We start from the raw sequence: 24,724 nt of genomic DNA on the forward strand, positions 1-24,724 counted from the left end.
ACATTTGGGAATGGATGCGAAGAGGAGACTGTATGAAGGACTGATTGTGCCAACAGCACTGTATGGGGCAGAAACGTGGAACATAAGAGAAGAAGAGAGAAGGAGTTTGAATGTGTTTGAGATGAGGTGTCTGAGAAGTATGGTGGGGGTTACTAGGCTGGATAGGGTGAGAAATGAGGAGGTGAGGAGGAGAACAGGGGTAAAAAAGGATTTGGGAGATAGGGTTGATGAAAGAATATTAGGATGGTTTGGACACATGGAAAGAATGAGTGAAGAAAGACTAGTAAAAGAGGTATGGAAGGCAGATGTGGAGGGAGTGAACATGAGGGGACGTCCTAGGATGAGGTGGATGGATGGGGTGAAGGGGGCTTTGGGGAAGAGGGGAATGTCTGTTGAGGAAGGAAGGGAGAGGACGGAAGACAGAGGTGAGTGGAGAATGGTTGTATATGGATAATGTTGTGACTGCATGAGGAGGAATGGGCGGGGGGGTGGGGTAGTATGTGTGAGTAAATTTTGACGCAGCCCGAAGGGATTTCTCCCCGTCCTCGCCTTATATGCAAAGGGGGACGGAGAGGGGGGATCGCCGATTAAATGAAGCGGCCTTGCTGTGGATGTGCTGTGTCTTGCGACACTGCTTCTGACCCAGGGCGGTGGGCAGGGTGCAGGGATGACCCGTCATCCAGGAGGTGCTCAGATGAGAGGGAGGGTGGGAGGGGTGTGGAGTGTATTTAGGGATGAAATGGGTGGGAGTGTTTTTATGCCTTTCCCTTTTTGGCTACCTCCCTTGGAAGGGGGAAAAAGCCTTGGTATATATATGTATGTATGTATTTTCCTCACATCACTCTCATTATCTTTGCACTTCCGACTGCAAGTATCTTTCCCTCCCTATCCTCCTTCACATTTAGCAACTCCCTAAGATACTCTGCCCGTCTTCCTCTCACTGCCTTCTCTTCCATTATCATCTCACCATCTGCACCTATTAACCTTTCCTTCTCTACTTGATTCCCCTCCTCTTCCTCTCTTAATTTCTTTCCAAAACATCTTTTCATTGATGATATGGTTTACCGTCACAAACTCCTCCCTATCGGAAGGCTAGGACGGTGCCCCTCACAGAGGGCTTTGTAGTGTGGAATTTAATGAACCATGCCCTTGCTTCAACTTCGCCGGTGGTAGGATTTGAACCGCCATCCTCTCGACCTTCGCAGCAAGTAACGACGCCCTACCCGCTCAGCCAGCGAGCTTCCATCTTTTTATTACTTTCAAAATTTTCTGTCATACTCTTACCCCATTTCACATCTGCTCTCCTCTTTGCTTCCTTTATCTTATGCCTAACTTCCCTTCTCTTTACTTTGTACCTCTCATATGATTCCCTCGTCCTATTTTGTAACCAATTTCATGCCTGGAATAAAAAAAGGGAAATCAATTGATCCGTTAATACAAATGCAGTACATTTGAAGAAGCTGAGGAAACGAAGTTCTGATGCAAATTTCATGTCCACAGGTCACAAGAGACGAACAAAATCTCACCTCCAGAGTCAAGCGTCTTTCTTCTGGACCGTACTGATGCACCTCGACTAGGAATCAGCAAACTTGGACCAGACTCTCGTTTTCCTGAAGACGAAGAACAATGGCAGATTTCTTCAACCATAATTTCAAACAAGGTTCTTCCATTCAAATATATGGCACACTCTCTCTCTTTAAAAAAATAAACAAATGATAAATAATAACAAATAAACAAATAATAATACATACATTCATATACCAAAGGCTTTTTGGCCAAAAAACAAAGGCATAAAATCCACTCCCACCCATTCCATCCCCAACATACTCAACTCCCATCCACCCTCCCTCTTATCTTGGCACCTCCTGGATGACGGGTCATCCCTGCATCCTGCCCTAGGTCATAAGCAATGCAGCAAGAGACAGCACATCCATAGCAAGGGCACTGAATGATAATAATGATAAAATAGAAAAAAAAAAAAACATAAAAGATGCAGATTCCAAAAACTTGTTGGCTCGTCCTAACAACTGCCTGCAGTCAATCACGTCTGGCGACTTGTGACGGCTCTGTCCATTTGCGGAGGGCAGCTGACTCTCTCTGTCCTTGGTGGCTGCCGTCTGCAGTTGTTCGTCCATACGGCAGAGAGTTAATCCACAATGGACGAATTCGAACTTACAAAACCATTCCGAGACCCTCTACCTTACCTTCACGGTCGTCATCACACACTCCAACACACGGTGCATCTGCCGAGAGGCGAAGGAGGGTTTGACCTCTTCAATACGAGTCAAATATTTGTGTGCACGTCAGGTTGCCTGATGTACAACGATGGATCACAATGCATGCATTATAAAATACGTAGTGGGCACATGTAAAGTATGTTGTATTTGTACATGCATAAATACGTATACCAAAGGCTTTTTCCCTCTTACACGGGAGGTAGCCAAAAAGAAAAAGGCATGGAAACCACTCCCACCCATTCCATCCCCACATACAGGTACTCCTCGTTTAACGACCTACTCAATTAGCGACAACGCGGAGTTACGACGGGCTTTATGACAGACGTTTAACGTAAATCTCCCGAAGTTATGACGTCGTGTACGATAATTAAGCTGGCTGAGGCAAATTTGTATGATGTTATAATTGAACTTGTACGGTGAATATTAGCTGTGAGGTAAAGTGTTCTGAAGCTTAGGTCTACATTACCATCCTGCAAGCTGCAAAAACTACCTGGGGTACAGTATATACCGGTAGTGGTAAATTTTTAGTTTCGACCATGGGCGCAATACAGTACAGCAATAGAAAATTAATTATTAATTTTGTAAATTATAATGTATCAAAGTAATATGCAATTTTGTGAGCGGAAAAAAAAGGTGCTAAAACAAATTTCGTAAGTAACGAAGTCATGTCGGACGAATGGTACACCATGTTTGTTATGATAGATGCCGATGTCGAAGAAATAAAAGGATGATGAATTCGTCTAACCTAAACTAAACTAACCTGACCTGTGTTTGATAAATCATTACCTGCAAATTAAATGTCCTCCGGCTCGTCCTCGTTGTCGTCGTCGTGAGAGACGTTGGCAGACGACAAGATGGCGTCCCAATCCTATGCTACCGACTTCGTTCATTAGCATATTTTCTTGTAGCATGGTATTTTTTACTTTCATTTCCGCCCACAAAATTGCATATTACGTTGATACATTTTAATTTACAAAATTAATAATTAACTTTTTATTGCTATATTGCGCCCATGGTCGAAACTAAAAAAATACCCCGGTATTCAATATGGAATGTCAGCATACGCGGATTTGGTCATATACGGTAATTTCAGGAACCTAACCACCGTAAATAAAGCTTTAATGTACTGTATAAAAGAGGGAAAATACACAAAAATAAAGATACATGTATTGCTGGACATTGTACATACAGTACATGTACGTATATGTATACACTTTCGCTTAACGACCAATTCTGTTAACGACGGCGCGCTGGTCCCAATTGTCGTCGTTAAACGAGGAGTGGTTGTACTCCACTCCCATTCACCACCCCTCCCTTCCTCTTTTCTTGACTCCTGGATGACAGGTCATCACGGCATCTCACCTTCTGCCCTGGGTCAGAAGCAATGCAGCAAGCCACAGCACATTCACAGCAAGGCCACTTCATTATATCGGCGATCCCCCCTCTCCGTCCCCTCAAGCAGAAAAGGAGAAGATAGGGAGAAATACCTTCGGGCTGCGTCAGATTATTTTTTATGCATACTCCATCACTCCACCATCCCCAACCCACTCCCTCTCATGCATTACAACATCATCCATACACAACCATTTTCCATTCACCCCTATCTTCTGTCCTCTCCTGTCCTTCCTCAACAGACATTCCTCTTTTGCAATGCCCCTTTTACCCCATCCATCCATCTCATCCTAGGTTGCCCCCTCATGTTCATTCCTTCCACCTCTACCTTCCACACCTCTTTTACTAGTCTTTCTTCACTCATTCTTTCCACGTGTCCAAACCATCCCAATACTCTTTCATCCACCATATCTCCCAACTCCCCTACCACCCCTGTTCTCCTCCTCACCTCCTCTTTTCTCACTAAATCCAACCTAGTAACCCCTACCATACTTCTCAGACACCTCATCTCAAACAGAAAAATAAATAAGTAAAATAAAGAGTCATTTTCCACCTTATTGACAGGGCCCTGCCTGTCCATGAGCGTCATTTCCTCCTGATAAGCAGCAATCCAGCCCAGATGGTGCTGTACAGTGACATCGCGGTCATCCTGAAAGCAGAGAAACATTCTTAATCGGCAGTGTGGCCACTCTTTGGTTTTTTCCCAAGATCTTGGGGTTTTTGCCATCATCTTGGAATCTTAGATATAAATGGTAAAAAATGAACAAATCTTGGTGAAAAAAATAAAAGATTTGTTACTTTTTTACAATTTATATCCAATTTTCCAAGATGATGGCAAAAATCCCAAGATCTTGGGGGAAAAGCCAAGGAGAGGCCACACTGTTTTAAATATTCGGGACGTAATGCACCTCTTATTCAGAAAGTCTCCACCCCCGTTCCTTGTACCAACTTTCACCCGAGCAAACGAGAGATTTTCTTCACGTATTAAGTCGTAGACATGCAGATTATTATCCTTTTTTTTTTCTTTTTTTTTCATTCAATTATCTTGTTTATTTTCTAAATCATGCCCTAGCTACAAATTCATGTGTGGTTTCATCTTGGTCTATATCTTTAAATAGACCAGTCATATCAAGATTTGGGTTATATCATCCAAGTTATTCCAAGTAGAAATATTTAAGGTAGTCTGGGGGTATTCACATTTGGGGACAGAGATGATGGTGGTGGTGGGGGGGTACTGTAAGTGAATTGGCCCTGCTGCATTGCTTCTGGCCCAAGGCATTGGGCGGGAGACAGGATGACCCGTCATCCAAGAGGAGCCAAGATGAGAGGGAGGAAAGGGTGGTGGAATGGGTGGGACTGGGTGCGTGCCCTTTGATTTGGCTACCTCCCTTATAAGGGGGAAAAAGCTCTTGGTATATATATATATATATATATATATATATATATATATATATATATATATATATATAAATATATTTATATATATATATATATTATATATATATATATATATATATATATATATATATATAGAGAGAGATCAAACTGAGTAAATACAACAGGCATGATAGTGGGGGTCAGGGGGTCCGCAGGCCTAGGCTGAATCCCTAGTAAACAAATGCATGCAAGCTGTTCCGCTGATGTTGCTATCGATATAATTCAGCCAAAATAAAATCTACCCCAGTCATCACCTTTCTATACGTACACGTGCGCACCACGCCACGCAATGCTACACAAAACGAATCACTTGCGGTCCAGCACAAAATAAACCGCTTACACACAGGTACAGCCGACATACGAATCGCCCAAAACTTCACATCAACCAAAAATCATTTGACCACAATTTTTTTTTATCAAGATCATTTATTAAAATCATTAATGACAATCAGGAATTAATGACAAAAAATCGAGATCATTGTCAGGAAAAGAAAAAAAATCGGAATTCCGATTTAAATCTGAAGAATATCATGCCTGATACAAGATAAGTCAACAACCCACCATAGGATAGCTCTGTAGAACTCTGTGCCCTGGGTCCGTGGAGGAACTTGTCGAGTACCTCTTCTCCAAGTCGTCCCACTCCAGTCGAAGATTCTGCTGGTACAAACGGACCTCCCTGTGGCTCAGGATTTGGCTCTTGCTGTACGGAGAACCACAAGAATTATAAGGCACCTTAACTTACCCTCTCTGGAAAGACAGAGTAAGGGGTGATCTAATAGATGTGTTCAAGTGGATCAAAGGCTTTAACAAGGGTGATGCAAACAAGGTCATCATATCAAAACAACAGGGCAGGACTCGCAGTAATGGTTATAAACTGGACAAAATTAGATTTCAGAAGGAAATAGGCAAGAATTGGTTTACTAATAGGGTGGTCGACGAATGGAATAGACTTAGTAACTATGTAGTGAGTGCTGAAACTATCAGTTTCTTTTTAGAAACGGTTAGACAACTTTATGGATGGGGATGACAGGTGGTGATGGATACAGAGCTGCCTAGTGTAGGCCTCATGGTCTCTTGCAGTCTTCTTCATTCTTATGTTCTTATGAGAACCATGCAGATTCACAAATCAATGTAAATGCACTTTGGTGTGGCTCAGCTTTTGGCTCGTGCTGTACAGAGAACCACAAGAAGGTCAAGAATTAGGAAGACATAATGTAGCAGCACGTTTGTAAAATGAGACTTATTAACTCACTGTCGGAGAACGAGATAAGACAGAAGATCCGTATATTTTGACCACTATCTGTGGTCTTCTTCATCGATCTAATGAAGAGGACCACAGATAGTGATAAAAATATACGGATCTCCGGTCTTTCTTATCTCATTCATCGACAGTGGGTTAATGAGTCTCGAGGACAAGAATGATGAAGATTTGCAATAACCTCAATCCCTTCCACAAATTGGCAAACTTATGCGGTTTAATCCAGTCCAGCTTACGAGACAGCAATGACGATATGGTTTAACGTCACAAACTTGCCCCCTATCAGGAGGCTAGGAAGGGCCCTGTAGTGGACTTTGTAGCATGGAATCTAATGAATCATGCCTTTGCTTCACCTCGCCCTACACCTTCCCAAATTCTGTCACTAAATTCCTCAATCCTTCCTCTGATCCTGCTACAAGTGCAGAAAATGAGATGACAGAGAGAAATCCTTTTGGGCTATGTCAAATTATTAGTCACACATAATATATATATATATATATATATATATATATATATATATATATATATATATATATATATATAAATCGTATACTGATGAAACGTAACTAACCTCAAGGGAAGAACCTATGGTGTAGAAAAAGGTATGACTCACCTGACCTCCAATCCAGTTTCTTGTACGGTACGGTACACTTCGGAAGACTGCCTTCTGTTACCGCTGGCTCCTGAGACTGGGGTCACTGTTGCGGCAAGTGCCCCGTGCCAGCCAACGAGCGGTTCCTTGGTAAAACCCTGAGGTCTCTGAGGATGAGTCAAGTGTCTGCCTGGTCCCTTCTTCCCTTTGAAGTTGTACCTGTCTTTGGTTGTCTTTGGTGAGGCCTGGCACGGGGATGTGGATCGCACTCGAGAGGAGCAGGTCTCCGATGGTGGGGAGACACCAGGTGGATGGGACGGTTGGACTGCTGGACGGTTGGACTGCTGGGCCAACACTCCGCTTGGCCGAGACGGCAACGAGCACAGTCGGGACCGAGGTTCACAGGAATGGACTGAAGACAACGGTGCGAGCTGCTGAGTCGGTGACACGTGAGGATGAGGCAGTGAAACAAGTGGCAGTGGTGGGGACACGTACGGTTGGTGTGACGATAGAGGAGCTTGAAATCGGGGCGACACACAACTTTGGAATGCTGATGCATACCCTTGGGACGAAGGCACGTGTAGCAGAGGTGGCGGGGGGCACGGGTGCGAGGGTGATCCGACGGGGTTGGGTAGAGGGGGGCAAGGTTGACCTGTCGTAATATACCCCTGGTGTGTCGGCATCCATGGCTGTGGAGAGGACCCAGAGGGACGAGGGTGTACTGTGGAGGGCTGGGATGAAGCCTGTGGCTGTACTCCATCCTCCTCCTCCTCCTGGAGCAGCACGATATCCGAAGAAGAAACAGTACTCCCATCCCTCATAGTTGGCTCTTCGTATGCCACACAACTCTCTGTAACAAAACAATCGTCTACTGCAGCCGTCTGTCCGCTACGATCCAGGAGATTCATGTCCAAAGGTGGCGGCTCCTCATGTTGCGGTTCCTCGCCTTCCAACAGGTGCTCTTCTGACAGGGTAGGTTCCTCCCAGCCTGAGTACAAGTCCATCACCAAGGATTCTGGCGAAGGAGGACCACCGCTCTGCCCGTCCCCGTGGTCGTCCGATGGAGGTTGGAAGGTCAAGGTGTCCACCTGAGGGAGATTTTAGATATTGCCATTAGGTCTCTATATACCAGGGGTGGCCAAACCGTGGCTCTATATGCTGCTCATGGAAATATGATGGCTGAGTTTTTTTTATCACAGTTAACGTAAAAGGTACATTCAAACATATACTAAAGGCTTTTTCCCCCTCACAAGGGAGGTAGCCAAAATACAAAGGCATAGAAACCACTCCCGCCTATTCCATCCCCACATACTCCACTCCCATCCACCCCACCTCCCTCCCTCCCTCCCTCTTATCTTGGCTCCTCCTGGATGACGAGTCATCCCTCACATCTCTTGTGTACTGTAAGGTCTCCATTTACCACCAAGGGCCACTTGCCACATTCTGTTGACTCCAAACAGTTCTTGGAGTTCTCCACCCCAGCCCCAATCCCACAGAACCCGAAATGGAGAGGAACCTGTACATTCAAACTCCAAACCGTTCTTGGAGTCTCTGCCCCAGCCCCCATCCCACAGAACCTGAAATGGAAAGGAACCTGGACATGCAAACTCCAAACCGTTCTTGGAGTCTCTGCCCCAGCCCCAATCCCACCCCCACACAACCTGAAATGGGGAGGAATCTCCGCGTGCACAATAGGCAGTGCAGGGCTCCTCCAAAGTGCCGTCAATAAATACCTGGAGAGAGAGAGAGAAAGAGAAGGTCATTTTTCCTTTCTTAGCTCAGGAAAGCTCTTTTGAAACATTTTGAAGTGAAAGGGGGGAAGGAGGGAGGGAGGGGGGAGGAGGGGAGGGAGGGGGAGAGAAGGGGAGGGAGGGGGAGAGGAGGAGAGGGAGGGGGAGAGAGGAGGGGAGGGAGGGGGAGAGAGAGGGAGGGGGAGAGTGAGGGGAGGGAGGGGGAGAGGAGGGGAGGGAGGGGGAGAGAGAGGGAGGGGGAGAGTGAGGGGATGGGGGAGAGGATGGGGAGGGGGAGAGGATGGGGAGGGGGAGAGGAAGGGGGTGGGGGAGAGGTAGGGGGTACGGGAAGAGGAAGGGAGTAGGGGAAGAGGGATGGGGAGGGGTGGGGGAGGGAGAGAGGAGATAAAGGGGGGAGAGAAGAGATAAAGGAAGGAGAGAGGAGGGAGAAGGGGGGAAAGAAGAGGGAGAAGGGAGAGAGAAGAGACAGGGAGAGAGGAGAGAGATGGGGGAAAGAGGAAAGGGGGAGGGGGGAAAAAGAGAGAGGAGAGGGGGAGAGAGAGGAGAGAGGAGAGAGAGAAGGAGAAGAGGAGAGAGAGAGAAGGGGAAGGGGAAGAGGAGAGAGAGAAGGGAGAGAGGGGGAGGAGGGGAGAGGAGAGGAGAGAGGAGAGGAGGGGAGAGGAGAGAGAGGGGGAGACAGGAGAGAAAGGAGAGAGAGAAGGGGAAGAGAAGAGAGAGGGGGGATAGGGGGTGAGGAGAGGAGAGGGGGAGAGAGGAGAGAGAGGGGGAGAGGAGAGGAGAGAGGAGAGAGAGGGGGAGAGGAGAGGAGAGAGGAGAGAGAGGGGGAGACAGGAGAGAAAGGAGAGAGGAGAGAGAGAAGGGGAAGAGAAGAGAGAGGGGGGATAGGGGGTGAGGAGAAGAGAGAAGGGGGGATAGGGGGTGAGGAGAGGAGAGAGAAGGGGAGAGAGGAAAGAAGGGGAGAGAGGGGGAGGGGAGAGGAGGGAGAGAGGGGGAGGGGAGAGGAGAGAGGGGGAGGGGAGAGGAGGGAGAGAGGGGGAGGGGAGAGGAGAGAGGGGGAGGGGAGAGGAGGGAGAGAGGGGGAGGGGAGAGGAGGGAGAGAGGGGGAGGGGAGAGGAGGGAGAGAGGGGGAGGGGAGAGGAGGGAGAGAGGGGGAGGGGAGAGGAGAGGGGGAGGGGAGAGGAGGGAGAGAGGGGAAGGGGAGAGAGGGGGAGGGGAGAGGAGGGAGAGAGGGGGAGGGGAGAGGAGGGAGAGAGGGGGAGGGGAGAGGAGGGAGAGAGGGGGAGGGGAGAGGAGGGAGAGAGGGGGAGGGGAGAGGAGAGAGAGAGGGGGAGGGGAGAGGAGAGAGAGGAGAGGGGGAGGGGAGAGGAGAGGGGGAGGGGAGAGGAGATGGGGAGGGGAGAGGAGGGAAAGAGGGGGAGGGGAGAGAGGAAAAGGAGAGGAGGGAGAGAGGGAAGAGGGGAGGTGAGAGGAGGGAGAGAGGGGGAGGGGAGAGAGGAGAGAAGGGGGAGAATGGAGAGACGGGGAGAGAGGAGACAGGGGGAGAGAGGAGAGTAGGGGGAGAGGGGAGAGTAGAGGGAGAGGTCGGAGAGTAGAGGGAGAGGTCGGAGAGGAGAGACAGGGGAGAGAGGGAGGGGGAGAGAGGAGAGAGGGAGAGGGGAGAGAAAGAGGGGGAGAGAGAAAAGAGGGGGAGAGGAGAGTGGGGGGAGAGAGGGAGAGAGGGAGAGAGAAAAGAGGGGGAGAGAGAAGAGAGGGGAGAGAGAAGAGAGGGGAGAGAGAAGAGAGGGGGAGAGAAGAGGGGGGAAGAGAAGAGAGGGGGAAGAGACAAGAGGGGGAAGAGAGTAGAGAAAGGGGGAGAGAGGAGAGAAAGTGGGAGAGAGGAGAGGGGGAGACGAGAGAGGGGGCGAGAGGAGAGACGGGGGAGAGAGGAGAGACGGGGGAGAGCGGGGAGAGACAGAGGAGAGGAGAGGGGGAGAGGAGAGGTTGAGGGGGAGAGAAGAGGGAGAGGGGGAGAGAAGAGGGAGAGGGGGAGAGGAGAAAGAAGAGAGGGGGAAGAGAAAGGAGAGAGAAGAGGGGGGAGACAGGAGAGAGAAGAGGAGGGAGGGGGGAGAGAAGAGGAGGGAGGGGGGGAGAGAAGAGGGAGAGGGGACAGAAGAGGAGGGAGAGGGGGAGAGGGGATAGAAGAGGGAGAGGGGGAGAGGGGATAGAAGAGGGACAGGGGGAGAGGAGAGAGATAGGGGGAGAGGAGAGAGATGGGGAGGAAAGAGATGAGGAGAGGGGAAAGAGGAGAGATGGGGAGAGAGGAGAGGAGAGACGGGGAGAGTGAGGAGGGAGGAAAGGAGAGAGGGGGAGAGAAGGGAGGGGAGAGGAGACAGTAGTGAGGAGAAAGAACATAAGAACATAAGAAATAAAGGAGACTGCAAAAGACCATAAGGCCTACACTAGGCAGCTCCGTATCCATACCTGTCATCCCCATCCATAAAGCTGTCTAATCGTTTTTTAAAACAACTGAGAGTATCAGCGCTTACTACGTGGTTACTAAGTTTATTCCATTCAGCGACCACCCTATTTGTAAACCAATTCTTGCCTATTTCCTTCTTAAATCTAAATTTGTCCAGTTTATACCCATCACTGCGAGTCCTGCCCTGTTGTTTTATTATGATGACCTTGTTTGCATCACCCTTGTTATAGCCTTTGATCCACTTGAACACTTCTCTTAGATCACCCCGCACTCTCCGTCTTTCCAGAGAGTGTAAGTGTAGGTGCCTAAGCCTCTCTTCGTAAGGCAAATTTCCGAGTCCTTGTATCATTTTGGGGAGAGAGGAGGGAGAGGGGAGGAAAGAGAGATGGGGAGAGAGGAGAGAGGGGGAGAAAGGGGAGAAAGGGGAGGGGGTAGAGGACAGGGGGAGAAAGGAGATAGGGGGAGAATGGAGAGAGGGGGAGAGAGGAGGGAGAGGGGAGGAAAGAGAGATGGGGAGAGAGGAGAGAGGGGGAGAGAAGAGAGGGGGAGAAAGGGGAGAAGGTAGAGGGAGGAAGGAGAGGGAGAGAAGGGGAGAAGAGAGGGGGAGATGATAGGGAGAGGGGGATTGAAAGAGAGGTAGGAGAGAGGAGAGAGGGGGAGAGGTCGGAGAGAGGAGAGAGTGGGGGGAGAAGGGAGAGAGGAGAGAGTGGGGGGAGAAGGGAGAGAGAGAGGGAGGAGAAAGGAGAGGGAGAAAAGGGGAGAGGGAGAAAAGGGGAGAGAGAGAAAAGAGGGGGGAGAGAGAGAAAAGAGGGGGGAGAGATGAGAGGGGGAGAGAAGAGAGGGTGGGAAGAGAAGAGAGGGGGGAAGAGAGAAGATGGGGGAGAGTAGAGGAGAGAAGGGGGACAGAGTAGAGGAGAGAAAGGGGGAGAGAGGAGAGAAGGGGGACAGAGTAGAGGAGAAAAAGGGGGAGAGAGGAGAGGGGGGACGAGAGGGGGAGAGGAGAGAGGGGCGAGAGGAGGAGAGAGACAGGAGAGGAGGGAGAGGAGATGGGGAGAGGGGGAGAGAGGAGGGGGAAAGGGGGAGAGAGGAGAAAGGAGAGGGAGGAGAAAGGAAAGTGGGGAGAAAGGAAAGGGGGGAGAAAGGAAAGTGGGGAGAAAGGAAAGGGGGGAGAAAGGAGAGGGGGAGAAAGGAGAGGGGGAGAAAGGAGAGAGGGGGAGAGAAGAGAAAGGAGAAGAGGGGGAAGAGAAAGGAGAGAGAAGAGGGGGGAGAGAGGAGAGAGGAGGGGGAGAGAGGAGAGACAAGAGGGGGAGAGAAGAGGGAGAGAGGGAGAGGAGGAGAGAGGGGGAGAGAGGAGAGAGGGGGAGAGAGGAGAGAGGGGGAGAGAGGAGAGAGTAGTGAGGATAAAGGAGAGAAGGGGGAGAAAAGAGATAGGGGGAGAAAGGAGACAGGGGGAGAAAGGAGAGAGGGGGAAAAAGGAGAGGGGTGAGAGAGGAGAGGGGGAGAGAGGAGAGAGGAGAAATGAGGGGGGAAAGAGGTGGGAGAGAGGAGAAATGATTGGGGAAAAAGGTGGGAGAGAGGAGAGAGGGGGAGAGAAGAGAGAGGGGGAGAGAGGAGAGATGAGGGGGGAAAGAGGTGGGAGAGAGGAGAGAGAAGAAAGGGGGGAGAGAAGAGAGTAGTGAGGAGAAAGGAGAGAAGAGGGAGAATGGAGAGAGGGGGAGAAAGGAGAGAGGGGGAGAGAAGAGAGAGATAGGGGAAGAGAAAGGAGAGAGAAGAGGGGGAAGAGCAAGGAGAGAGAAGAGGGGGGAGAGAGGAGAGAGGAGGGGGAGAGAGGAGGGACAAGAGGGGGAGAGGAGAGATGGGGAGAGAGGAGAGACAAGATGGGGAGAGAGGAGAGACAAGAGGGGGAGAGAGGAGAGACAAGAGGGGGAGAGAAGAGGGAGAGGGGGAGAGGAGAGAGGGGGAGAGAGGGGGAGAGGAGAGAGTAGTGAGGATAAAGGAGAGAAGGGGGAGAAAAGAGATAGGGGGAGAATGGAGAGAGGGAGAGAAAGGAGAGAGGGGAAAAAAGGAGAGGGGTGAGAGAGGAGAGGGGGAGAGAGGAGAGAGGGGGAGAGAGGAGAGAGGGGGAGAGAGGAGAGAGGAGAGAGGGGGAGAGAGGAGAGATGAGGGAGGAAAGAGGTGGGAGAGAGGAGAGATGAGGGGGGAAAGAGAGGTGGGAGAGAGGAGAGAGGGGGAGAGAAGAGAGAGGGGGAGAGAGGAGAGATGAGGGGGGAGAGGAGAGAGGAGAGAGAAGGGGGGAGAGGAGAGAGTAGTGAGAAAGGAGAGAAGGGGGAGAATGGAGAGAGGGGGGAGAAAGGAGAGCGGGGGAGAATGGAGAGAGGAGAGGAGGGGGAGAAAAGAGGGGGGAGAAAAGAGGGGGAGAGAGGAGAGGGGGAGAGAAGAGAGAGGGGGAGAGAGGAGAGAGGGGGGAGAAAGGAGAGGGGGAGAGAAGAGACATAGGGGGAGAGAAGAGACATAGGGGAAGAGAAAGGAGAGAGAAGAGGGAGAGGAGAGGGGGAGAGAGGAGAGAGGGGGGAAAGAGGAGAGGGGGGAAAGAGGAGAGGGGGGAAAGAGGAGAGAGGGGAAAGAGGAGAGAGGAGAGAGGGGAGAGAGGAGGGGGAAAGAGGAGAGAGGAGGGGGAAAGAGGAGAGAGGACAGGGGGAGGAAAGAGAGGGGGAGAGGGGAGAGGAAAGAGGGGGAGAGGGGAGATAGGGAGAGAATGGAGAGAGGGGGAGCAAGGAGAGAGTGGAGAGAGGAGAGGAGGGAGAGGAGAGGGAGAGGGAAAGAGAGATGGCGAGAGAGGAGAGAGGGGGAGAGGTGAGGGGGAAAGAGAGAGGTGGGAAAGAGGAGGGGAAGAGGAGAGAATAGTGAGGAGAAAGGAGAGAAGGGGAGGAATGGTGAGAGGGGTAGAAAGGAGAGAGGGGGAGAGGAGAGGAGGGAGAGGGGGAGAAAAGAGAGGGGAGAGGAGAGAGGAGAGAGGGGGAGAGGAGAGAGGGGGAGAGGAGAGAGGGGGAGAGGAGAGAGGGGGAGAGGAGAGAGAGGGGGAGAGAAGAGAGAGGGGGAGAGAAGAGAGAGAGGGAGGGGAGAGAAGAGAGAGGGGGGGAGGAGAGAGAAGAGAGAGGGGGGAGAGAAGAGAGAGGGGGAGAGAAGAGAAAGGAGAGGGAGAAAGAAGAGGGAGAAAGGAGAGAGGGGGGAGAAAGAAGAGGGAGAAAGGAGAGAGGGGAGAAAGGAGAGAGGAGGGAGAGGGGGAGAGAGGAGGGAGAGGGGGAGAGAGGAGGGAGAGGAGAGAAGAGAGAGGGGGAGAGAAGAGGGAGAGGGGGAGAGAAGAGGGAGAGGGGGAGAGAAGAGGGAGAGGGGGAGAGAAGAGGGAGAGGGGGAGAGGAGAGAGAAGAGAGAGGGGGAGAGAGGAGTGAGGGGGAGAGAGAAGAGAGGGGGAAGAGAAAGGAGAGAGAAGAGGGGGGAGAAAGGAGAGAGAAGAGGGGGAGAAAGGAGAGAGAAGAGGGGGAGAAAGGAGAGAGAAGAGGGGGGAGAAAGGAGAGAGAAGAGGGGGGAGAGAGGAGAGAGAAGAGGGGGGAGAGGAGAAGAGGGGGAGAGGAGAGAGAAGAGGGGGGAGAGGGGGAGAGAGGAGAGAGAAGTGGGGGAGAGAAGAGGGAGAGGGGGAGAGAAGAGGGAGAAAAGGGAGAGGGAGAGAGAAGAGAGATGGGGAGAGAAGAGAGATGGGGAGAGGGGAGAGAGGAGAGAGGGGGAGAGGAGAGTGTGAAGGGAGGAGAGAGTGGAGGGAGGAGAGAGTGGAGGGGGGAGAGAGTGGAGGGGGAGAGAAGAGAGAGGGGAGAGAAGAGAGGGGGGTGAGGAGAGAGTAGTGAGGAAAAAGGAGAGAAGGGGGAGAATGGAGAGAGGGGGGAGAAAGGAGATAGGGGGAGAATGGAGAGAGGGGGGTGAAAGGAGATGGGGGAGAATGGAGAGAGGGGGAGAAGGGAGAGTGGGGTAGAAGGTACAGATGGGAGAGAGGAGAGATAGGAGAGGAGAGGGGGAGAGAAGAGGGGGAGGGGAGGAAAGAGATGGGGAGAGAGGAAAGTGGGGGAGAGAGATGGGGAGAGAGGAAAGTGGGGGAGAGAAGAGAGAGGAGAGAGGGGGAGAGATGAGGGGGGAAAGAGATGTGGGAGAGAGGAGAGAGGAGGGGGAGGGGAGAGAGTAGTGAGGAGAAAGGAGAGAAGGGGAGAATGGAGAGGGGGGGAGATAGGAGAAGAGAGAGGAGAGGAGAGGGGGAGGGTGAGAGAGGAAAGGGGGAGATAGGAAAGGGGGAGAGGAGAGAGGGGGAGAGAGGAGAGGGAGGAGAAAGGGGAGGGGGGAGAAAGGGGAGGGGGAGAAAGGGGAGGGGGAGAAAGGAGAGAGGGGGAGAAAGGAGAGAGGGGGAGAAAGGAGGGGGAGAAAAGAGAGGGGGAGAGAAGAGACATGGGGGAAGAGAAAGGAGAGGGGGAGAGAAGTGACATGGGGGAAGAGAAAGGAGAGAGGAGAGAGGGGGGAGAGAAGAGAGGGAGAGAGAGGAGAGAGAAGAGAGGGGGAGGAGAGGGGAGAGAAGAGGGAGAGAGATGGGGAGAGAGGAGAGAGGGGGAGAGTGGAGTGAGTAGAGAGGGGAAGAGAGTAGAGAGGGGGAGAGAAGGGAGAGGGGGAGCGAAGTGGGGAGAGAGGAGGGGGAGAGGAGAGAGGGGGAGAGAGGAGGGGGAGAGGAGAGAGGGGGAGAGAAGAGAGGGGGAGAAAGGAGAGAGGGGGAGGAAAGAGAGGGGGGAGAGGGGAGAGGAGCGAGGGGGGAGAAAGGGGATAAGGGAGGGGGGAGAGGACAGGGGGAGGAAAGAGGGGGAGAGGGGAGAGAGGAAAGAGGGGGAGAGAGGAGAGAGGAGCGAGGGGGGAGAAAGGAGAGAAGGGAGAGAGGGGAGAGTGGGGGGAGAGGAGAGAGGGGAGAAGGGGGAGAGAGGGGAGAAGGGGGAGTGCGGGAGAGAGGAGAGCGGGGGGAGAGGGAGGGAGGAGAGATGGGGAGAAAGCAGAGAGAGGAGAGAGGGAGAAAGGGGGGAAAGGGGAGAGAGGGGAAGAGAGAGGGGGAGATAGAAGAGAGAAGAGAGAGGGGGAGAGAGAAGAGAGAGGGGGAGAGAGAAGAGAGAAGAGAGAGGGGGAGAGAGAAGAGAGAGGGGGAGAGAGAAGAGAGAGGGGGAGAGAGAAGAGAGAGGGGGAGAGAGAAGAGAGAGGGGGAGAGAGAGAAGAGAGAGGGGGAGAGAGAGAAGAGAGAGGGGGAGAGAGAGGAGGGAGGGGTAGAGAGAAGAGAGGGGGGAGGAGAGAAGAGAGAGAAGAGAGAGGCGAGAGAGAGGGGGGAGAGAGAAGAGAGAGGGTGAGATAGGAGAGAGAGAGAAGAGGGGGGAGAGAGAAGAGAGAGGGGGAGAGAGAAGAGAGAGGGGGAGATAGGAGAGAGAAGAGGGGGGAGAGAGGGAGAGGGGAGAGAGGAAAGGGTGGAGAGAGGAAAGGAGGGGAGAGAGGGGGAGAGAGGAGAGAGGGGAGAGAGGAGAGAGGAGAGAGGAGAGAGGGGGAGAGAGGAGAGAGGGGGAGAGAGAAGAGAGGGGGAGAGAGAGGAGAGAGGAGAGAGAGGGGAAAGACAGAGAAAGAGAGAGAGAGAGAGAGGATACCTTGCTCATCAGGTCCCCATTCTTCTTCTTCGCGATGATTTCTTGACCACCGATGTCGCGCGCGCGCGCCCACGTTCACCTTCAAAGTCCGTTACACTTTTGTGGATGCACCCCCTCCCCCCCTGATGCCCCCTTTCTGGGCAACAGACGGAGTGATCATCTTTGTCACAATTAATACGTAACTGGCGACGAATGCTAAGGGCTCTTCATTCAAGAAGACTTCGAATTTAAGCATTTTGGTATGTTGATTCAATTCCTACGTAAACGTCACGAGGCGTGAGTGGGTATGTGTGGATGCCGGCGGCATCAGCGTCTTGATTATACATTTTTTTTTTGTAGTTGTACACGAGTTAACCCCAGATTCTGTGAACTGGTTTGATCACGTTTCCTGTGTTTATTATTACTCGGAGTAAAAGAGAATGAGTAATACGGCAGCAGTGGCTTTATATTTTAGAATGCGAGTAGTGTGATGCATCGTACATATGACAGCCAATGCTCCGTGCGAGAATTTGACTCGTACTGAAGTGGTTAATACCTATCTGGGGACGACTGCCGAGGACACTGCGCTCAACAAGACTTTGTATCTAAATGTGGCAGAAAGGAAGATCAGGGGAGTGAGGGAGTATGCGCGAGAAATAAATTTCATGCAGCCCGAAGGAATTTCTCCCCATCTTCTCCCTTTCTGCATGGGGGAACAGAGAGGGGGGGGTCGCTGAATTAATGAAGCAGCCTTGCTGTGGATGTGCCGTGCCTTACGACACTACTTGTGACCCGGGGGGGCAATGGGCGAGATGCAGGGATGACCCATTGTCATCCAGGAGGTGCCAAGATAAGAGGGAGGGTAGAGGGTAGAGGGTGGAGGGGAGTGGAGTGCATCAGGGATGGAATGGGTGGGAGTGGTTTCCATGCCCTTTTTATTTTTTGGCTACCTCCCGTGTGAGGCCTGTGTGTGGTAGATGTATGTAATGTACGTATGTATGTATAGAAAGGAAGATCCATAATACGGGGGGGGGGGGATTCAGAGGAAGGAAATGGCTAACCTCTTCAATAGGAGTCAAATCCTCTCTCGCGCAGCATCGGATGCCTAATGCACGATGCATCACACTACTGGCGTCATAAAACATGAAGTCACTGCTGGTATTAATCACTCTTTCACCGAGTATTAACAAATGCAGAAAACACGATCAAACTAGTTCACAGAATGTGGGGTTCACTCGGCTACGACTACAAAATGAATATAATCAAGACACCGACATCCTCGTATATCCACTCACGCCTCATGACGCCTACATGGGCGTCATCACATCGAAGAGGTTAAGAAGTACGGGGTGCAGTGCAGGTTACGAGAATAGATACGAGAAGAAATGTGGAAGTGAGAGCAGGAGGTCAGTACATCTGATAAACTGATAAAGGTACCTAACGCAATATAGCAATACATACATATACCAAGGCTTTTTCCCCCTTACTAGGGAGGTAGCCAAAAAGGAAAAGGCATAAAATCATTCCCACCCATTTCATCCCTGAAAACACTCCACACAATATAGCAATAGGAAATTAGATTTTAATTTTGTAAATCATAATACATCAATGTAATATATGGTCATTCTTGGCGGAAATTAATAATAGAAAAGGTTGCTAAAAACTATAAACAAACGTAACCACTGTTTTGGCAGTGGAGGCTGAAGAAATTAAAGTATGATATTTTCGTCTATTCTAGCCAAACCTGCATTTAGTGATGCAATACCTGTACTTCTTGAGGTCATTAGGGTTGTCATCATCTCAGACCTCCGAATCTATCAAAACAAAGTTGGCATCTAAAGGAGTCAAAGCGACTTTGTTCATTTCTGTATAGGTTACAACGTTTTCTGATAACGATTTCTGCCGAGAAAAATATCTATTACATTGATGTATTATAATTTACAAAATTTATTTTTTTTCTGATGCTATACCACTTCTAAGAAAAATAGCGTACGTCCGTGTTACGAGAACTTACCTGGACAATGCCGTCTCTGTAATCTGGATTCCAGATGCAATGAAGCTCCAGCTCTTTGCCTCCTCCGAGCCTCTCCGTGAGCCATTCCCGTCCCTGCGTGGTGAGAGGAGGTCGTGGTGAAAGACAGTGACGGTGTCCAGAAGTGATGGGGATTGTTCACTTCTGGCATCGTAACTCTTATGGCCATTGACGTTACGCCCCAAGAAAACCATGCAGGAGGGCCCTCACATGGGGGTGCATATGCCATAGGACGGCACATTTGGTGGGGTGGCCGCAATTCTAGTCTGGACATGCCACCCAGAAGGCTGACAAAATAATCATAATAAATAAAAAGGTCAAAGGAACCCGCAATATTTTAACGTAATATACGAATTTTGCGTTAGACTCAACAGAATACGAAATATTTTTCCCTTTTTTAACCTTTCTGCAATAGGGACATTATATAATATTTATAAATCTGTTTAATTATTTTGCGAGCCGATTGCTATAATAGGCAGTAAGGGATAGTGGAGATGGTAAGTGGTGATGGGGGAAAGGAGGGGGGCATCCCTGAGTCCTTTGCTCGGGGGGGGGGGCACTTAGGCACGTAATAGCTCTGAAACTATGAACTTTGTTCCAACTTGAAACGAGGCATCGAGAATCGAGAGGGGTAAATGCCACACCTCCTTCTCTGCACGGAAATAGGGTTCTTAAAGCGTCTGACGTTAACCTCTTCAATACGAATTAAATACTCGTGCCTGACGTACAACGATGCATCACAATACTTGCACTATAAAATATAAAGCTACGGCTGCTGTTATATTCATTCTCTTTCACACAAAATGTTCATGTCCACAGAAAATGTGATCAAGCCTGTTCACATAATACTGGGGTCACTAGTCGACTACATCTAAAAAATAAATATTATCAGGACACTCACAGCAGCATCTTTGTATACTCCCGTCTCATGACGCCTATGCAGTCACATCATATTCTAGGAGTTAAGAGGCAAGATGTCTTACACATGATGCCCGCATTTTCCCCGATTCTAGATGCCTCAAATGCATTTGTGATCTTTGCCAATTCTGCATTTCCCCCTTTCTATTCTAGACGCATCAAATGCATTCATGATCTTTGCCAATTCCGCCATTACTGTCAAAAGGTTTTCCTCATTTGATCTCTTGATTATCAATCACTGTTGCAGTGTTCAAATGTGATTTTGCAGGGAAGGAAAGGAGGGGGAAAGGGAGGGAAGGAGACATGAGGAAGAGAGGGAGACAGGTAGGTAGGTGTTTGATAGTAAGAGAGAGGCGAGAGGCATAGAGAGTGATTGTGATGATGCGATTCGGTTCAACATCACAAACTCCCCCCTATCGGGTAGGCTAAGACAGTGCCCCTTACGGTGGGCCTTGTAACGTGGAATCTAATGAATTATACCCCGGGGCAGGGTTCAAATCGTCATCATCTCTACCTTCGCTGCAAGTGATTTGGTTTAACGTCACAAACTCCCCCTATTGGAAGGCTAGGACGGTGCCCCTCACAGAGGACTTTGTATCGTAACGACACCCTAACCCACTTGGCTAGCGAGATACAAGAGAGATAACACATTATGACATCAACCCTTAGAGCAGACTTTATACAGTCAAGGAAGTCCATAGTGGGTTGCGTTACCTGCCGCAGAAGGTCTGGATCTGCCTTGCGTAAGGGGCTGACGTTCTTGAGCGCCAACTCCGTCAGGAACGGAGTGAAGTCCTTCGTGCTCCTGGGCAGGAGGGGCAAGTTGTCCTTCCTCGCGACAACTGAACGACCGTTGTCGACCAAAGTCACCAAGAACTCCTCCACTTCCCACAGCTTCTCTTCCAGTTCGCCTTCCTGCCCTTTCCCTTCCTCTCTGTCATCCTGCTGCACCTCCTCTTTACGATCCTCCATCCCAGGGGACACAATTCGCACTCATTCCAAGTGTCCTCGACCTGGAGTCCATAAATCTGGAAAAAAAATAGATAAATAATAAATAAAAACATAAATAAATAAATAAAAAATTAAAAATGAACCACAAAGGTTACATATTTACCTAATTGTATTTTATGGGACGAGAGCTATGCTCGTAGTGACCCGTTTTCGTATCTCTCTGCATCCAGTTTATTCTTAAAATCGTGTATAGTTTTGGCATTCACTGTTTCTCTGTTCAGTTTGTTCCAGACATCAATCACTCTGTGTGGAAAGCTATTCTCTTTCAGGTCTCTTCTGTAACTGTCCTTCTTTAGTTTCTTTTTGTGTCCTTTTGTTTATCTTCTGTCCCACTTTAACAAATTGTCTCTATCGAGAATTTCCATCCCTTTCATAATTCTGTAAATGGTCAACAAATCACCTCTTTCTCTTCTCTGTACTAGTGTTGACAGATGTAATTTCTCCAATCTTTGTTTGTATGTCAGATTTGACAGTATAGGTGCCATTTTTGTCGCTGCTCTTTGGATTCTTTCTGAAAATGTCTGTGCTCTTTCTCCTCCGCCCAACTTATGATGTACCAAATTCCTCACCCCACTATTTGTATAAACGACATGGATGAAGGAATTAAATGCTACATAAACTTTGCAGATGATGCAAAACTACTGAAGAGAGTGAGTAACGAGGAAGACTGTAAATCTTTTCAGGGAGATCTGGACAACATCTGGAATTGGAGTAAGAAGAACAAAGTGAATTTCAACATTCAAAAATGTAGTATAATGGAATTTAGAAAAAGCAAAAATAGAATATCCGGTAAATACGAAATTGGAACAAAAAAAGTTACAAAAGTAAATTCAGAAAGAGACCTAAGAGTGATCATTTCAAATGACATGACACTAGACAAACATGTCAACAAAATAGTTGGAGAAACCTACAACTTAATAAGATCAATGAAAGTGGCTTTTGACTACATAGACGAGGAGATGGTGAAGAAAATCCTAGTTACACTGATAAGACCAAAATTAGAGTATCCAGTACACACACACACACACACACAAAAAATAGAAGGAATTCAAAGAGCACTAAAAAAGATGGCACCAACACTCAGTATGCTGACATATGAACAAAGATTGGACAAACTAAAATTAATAGCTCTGGAAAAAAGAAGAGAAAGAGGAGATTTGATATCCATATATAGAATTATGAAAGGGATGGAAATCCTTGACAGGGATGATCTACTTAAATGGGACAATAGAAATACAAGGGGACACAAGAAACTTAAGAAGGACAGTTACAGAAGAGATATGAAAAAGAATAGCTTTCCACATAGAGTGTTAGATACATGGAATAAATTGAAAGAGAAAACAGCAAGTACTAAAACTATACACAACTTTAAGAAAGAACTGGACGCGGAAAGATACAACTGCGGGTCCCTACAAGCATAGCTCTTCTCCCGCAAAATACAACTAGGTAAATACACACACACAATAGAATATAAGGACAATATAAAATTGGAACTAAGGAGGTAAAGAAAGTGGGATCCGAAAAAGATTTGGGAGTAATTATCTCAAACGACTTGTCCTATGATAAACAAATAAACAAAATTGTCAGAGAATCCTTTAACTTGTTAAGATCAATAAAAGTGACATTTACATATTTGGACAAAGAAATTATTGAAAAAATATTAGTCACACTGATACGGCTAGACTAGAATATGTGGCGACATTGTGGTCACCCAGTACCAAAAAGAATACTGTATAAAGAAAATAGAAAGAATCCAGAGAGCAGCCACAAAAATGGACCCTGCATTTTCAAAATTGTCATATGAAGAGAGACTGGCTAACTTGGAGTTACTGATTCTGGAGCAAAAAAGAGGGAGAGGCACCCTAATGACTACCTATAAAATCATGAAGGGCATAGAAATACTTGATAGAGAGGACTTGTTAAACTGGGACAAGAGAAACACAAGAGGATATGGAAAGTCAAAAAACATAGTTATACAAGAGATCTGAAGAAGAACAGTTTTCCACACAGAGTGGTGGACACTTGGAACAAACTGGACAAAAAAATAGTGTGTGCAAAAGCCATTCATGAATTTAAGAGCAAACTAGACACTGCGAGATACAAAGGCAGGACACCATGAGCGTAGCTCCCCCTTCCCATAAAATACAACTATGTAAACTACAAAGTCTTCTGTGAGGGGCACCGTCCTAGCCTTCTGATAGGGGGGAGTTTGTGATGTAATACCATATCATCATTATTATTTCTAATCAATGTAGGCCTAATCATACTTGATATCAAATCTTCTAGTTTGCGGAAAACTTTTGACTGCCTTGGGGCCTTTTAAGGGTTTTTACTGCCATGCAAAACTTCTTTTGAGATTCCTGGTAACAGATCATACAATTCCCAAGTAAATGCTCTTCAGGGCTCTGAAGTCGTGAACACACTTAAAACAACTGCTCCAAATTTGCCGGGGATGTTACTTATTTTCTTTTTAGAACATAATAAGACAGTGCTGTCACTATTGACTTATCATTTGTTTCTTTACAAAACTGAAGAAAAGGTGAAAGAATCTAACTAAAAATATTTGCATTAAGGGAAGCAAAAACCTACCCAAATCCATATAGAAATCATTCTCATACCATATGAGCAAGTTTAACAATAACCACAAACTCAATAATAAAAAATCAAATAAACTAAGGAACAAAATACAACATACTAATATAAATGTGCCATTTACCTTATTTTAAAATTAGACAAGACTGGATAACCTTCCATGTACCACTCTCATTGATAACTGCAACCTCTACCATTTTTGTACAAAGATTTAATTTAATCGAAATAATCTTACTTTTGTAAATTGTACCGACAGTCACCAGTAGAAAGGTACTGGGCAATGCTGCACAATACAATACAGAATTACTGAATTCACAAAATACATATTTCTGCATTGCATTACTTTTACATGTCCTAAGCCAAATCAGTGTATTATTCTTATTTTTCTCCCTATATTCAGTATTTGAATCATGACTTTAAATTTGATATGAATTGATCGACACAGCAGTCAACTGGTCCCCCATTAAATATTTTGTGACAAGTAGTTCCATAAATTTTCAGTTTTGTTGATAATAATTCAATTTTACGTTAGCTATTGTTGATGTCACTATTTCTTACCTCTGCAATATCCGGGGGAAGGTTTTCAATCTTAATGCTTGGGTATTTGTACCATTTTCTTTCCATTTTGAATAATTTTGTATCTGTCCACCTACCACTTTCGGCCCGTCACTCAATTTCGCCTGCATTGTTTCTATGCGCAGCCGCATTTGCTAAAAATGCAACGTTTGATTTATGAAATTAAATAGTTCATGAATAGTTTTCACTGTGAAGAAATACTTGGAAAAATAAGAGGAGTTATCTATTAGACTGAATAAGATAGAGTGACAAAAGTAAAATAATATGAATGTGTACACACACACACACACACACACACATACACACACAGCTGCGCTTCGGGTCGTTACTCTGACTCTCGTGGGCGGGGAGTTGGGTGTGTGTGTGTGTGAAAGGTCATAGTATTACCCATAGATCGGACCTACGAGCTCTGAGCTCTCTTCCAGGAGGGAAATAGCTGTCGATCACGAGTCGAACACGTGATCCAAAAGACCAAGTGAATACACACACATTTTAGAAAGAAATAGAAGAGGACACGGAAATTAAATCAAGAAAGACAACTATAGAAGAGATCTCAAAAATAATAGCTTTCCTCACAGAGTGAGACTAATAGACATTTGGAACAAGTTGGATGAGAAAGTAGTGTGCAAAAACAATACAGGAATTTAAAAATAGTTTAGATAAAATGAGATATAAAGACGGGCACCACGAGCATAGATCCCCTTCCCGTAAAATACAACTAGGTAAACACACACACACACACACACACACACACACACACACACACACACACACACACACACA

The 24,724-nt window shown here is 48.1% G+C and overlaps 1 protein-coding gene across 3 annotated transcripts; it reads right to left on the reverse strand.

Moving 5' to 3' along the window:
* Nucleotides 1-3,733: 3,733 nt before the first annotated feature.
* Nucleotides 3,734-24,102, reverse strand: LOC143022523 (uncharacterized). Of its 3 annotated transcripts, XM_076180778.1 has the most exons (7): nucleotides 23,924-24,102; nucleotides 20,877-21,473; nucleotides 20,477-20,790; nucleotides 18,827-18,919; nucleotides 6,938-8,004; nucleotides 5,628-5,766; nucleotides 3,734-4,278 (listed from the first exon to the last, which is right to left on the reverse strand). In XM_076180778.1, the coding sequence occupies exons 3-7, from the start codon at nucleotides 20,732-20,734 to the stop codon at nucleotides 3,865-3,867; spliced, it is 1,971 nt and encodes a 656-aa protein (XP_076036893.1). In that variant the 5' UTR covers nucleotides 20,735-20,790; nucleotides 20,877-21,473; nucleotides 23,924-24,102; the 3' UTR covers nucleotides 3,734-3,864. The 3 variants fall into 3 exon arrangements, with proteins under 3 accessions (XP_076036893.1, XP_076036892.1, XP_076036894.1); XM_076180777.1 differs by lacking the exon at nucleotides 20,877-21,473 and having other exon boundaries at nucleotides 23,924-24,097; XM_076180779.1 differs by lacking the exons at nucleotides 20,877-21,473; nucleotides 23,924-24,102 and adding an exon at nucleotides 23,490-23,673.
* Between the last annotated feature and the right edge of the window lie 622 nt (nucleotides 24,103-24,724).

This window comes from Oratosquilla oratoria, unplaced genomic scaffold (assembly GCF_046742065.1).
Source record: "Oratosquilla oratoria isolate Oo_2021 unplaced genomic scaffold, ASM4674206v1 SCAFFOLD110, whole genome shotgun sequence".
Lineage (NCBI taxonomy): Eukaryota > Metazoa > Arthropoda > Malacostraca > Stomatopoda > Squillidae > Oratosquilla > Oratosquilla oratoria.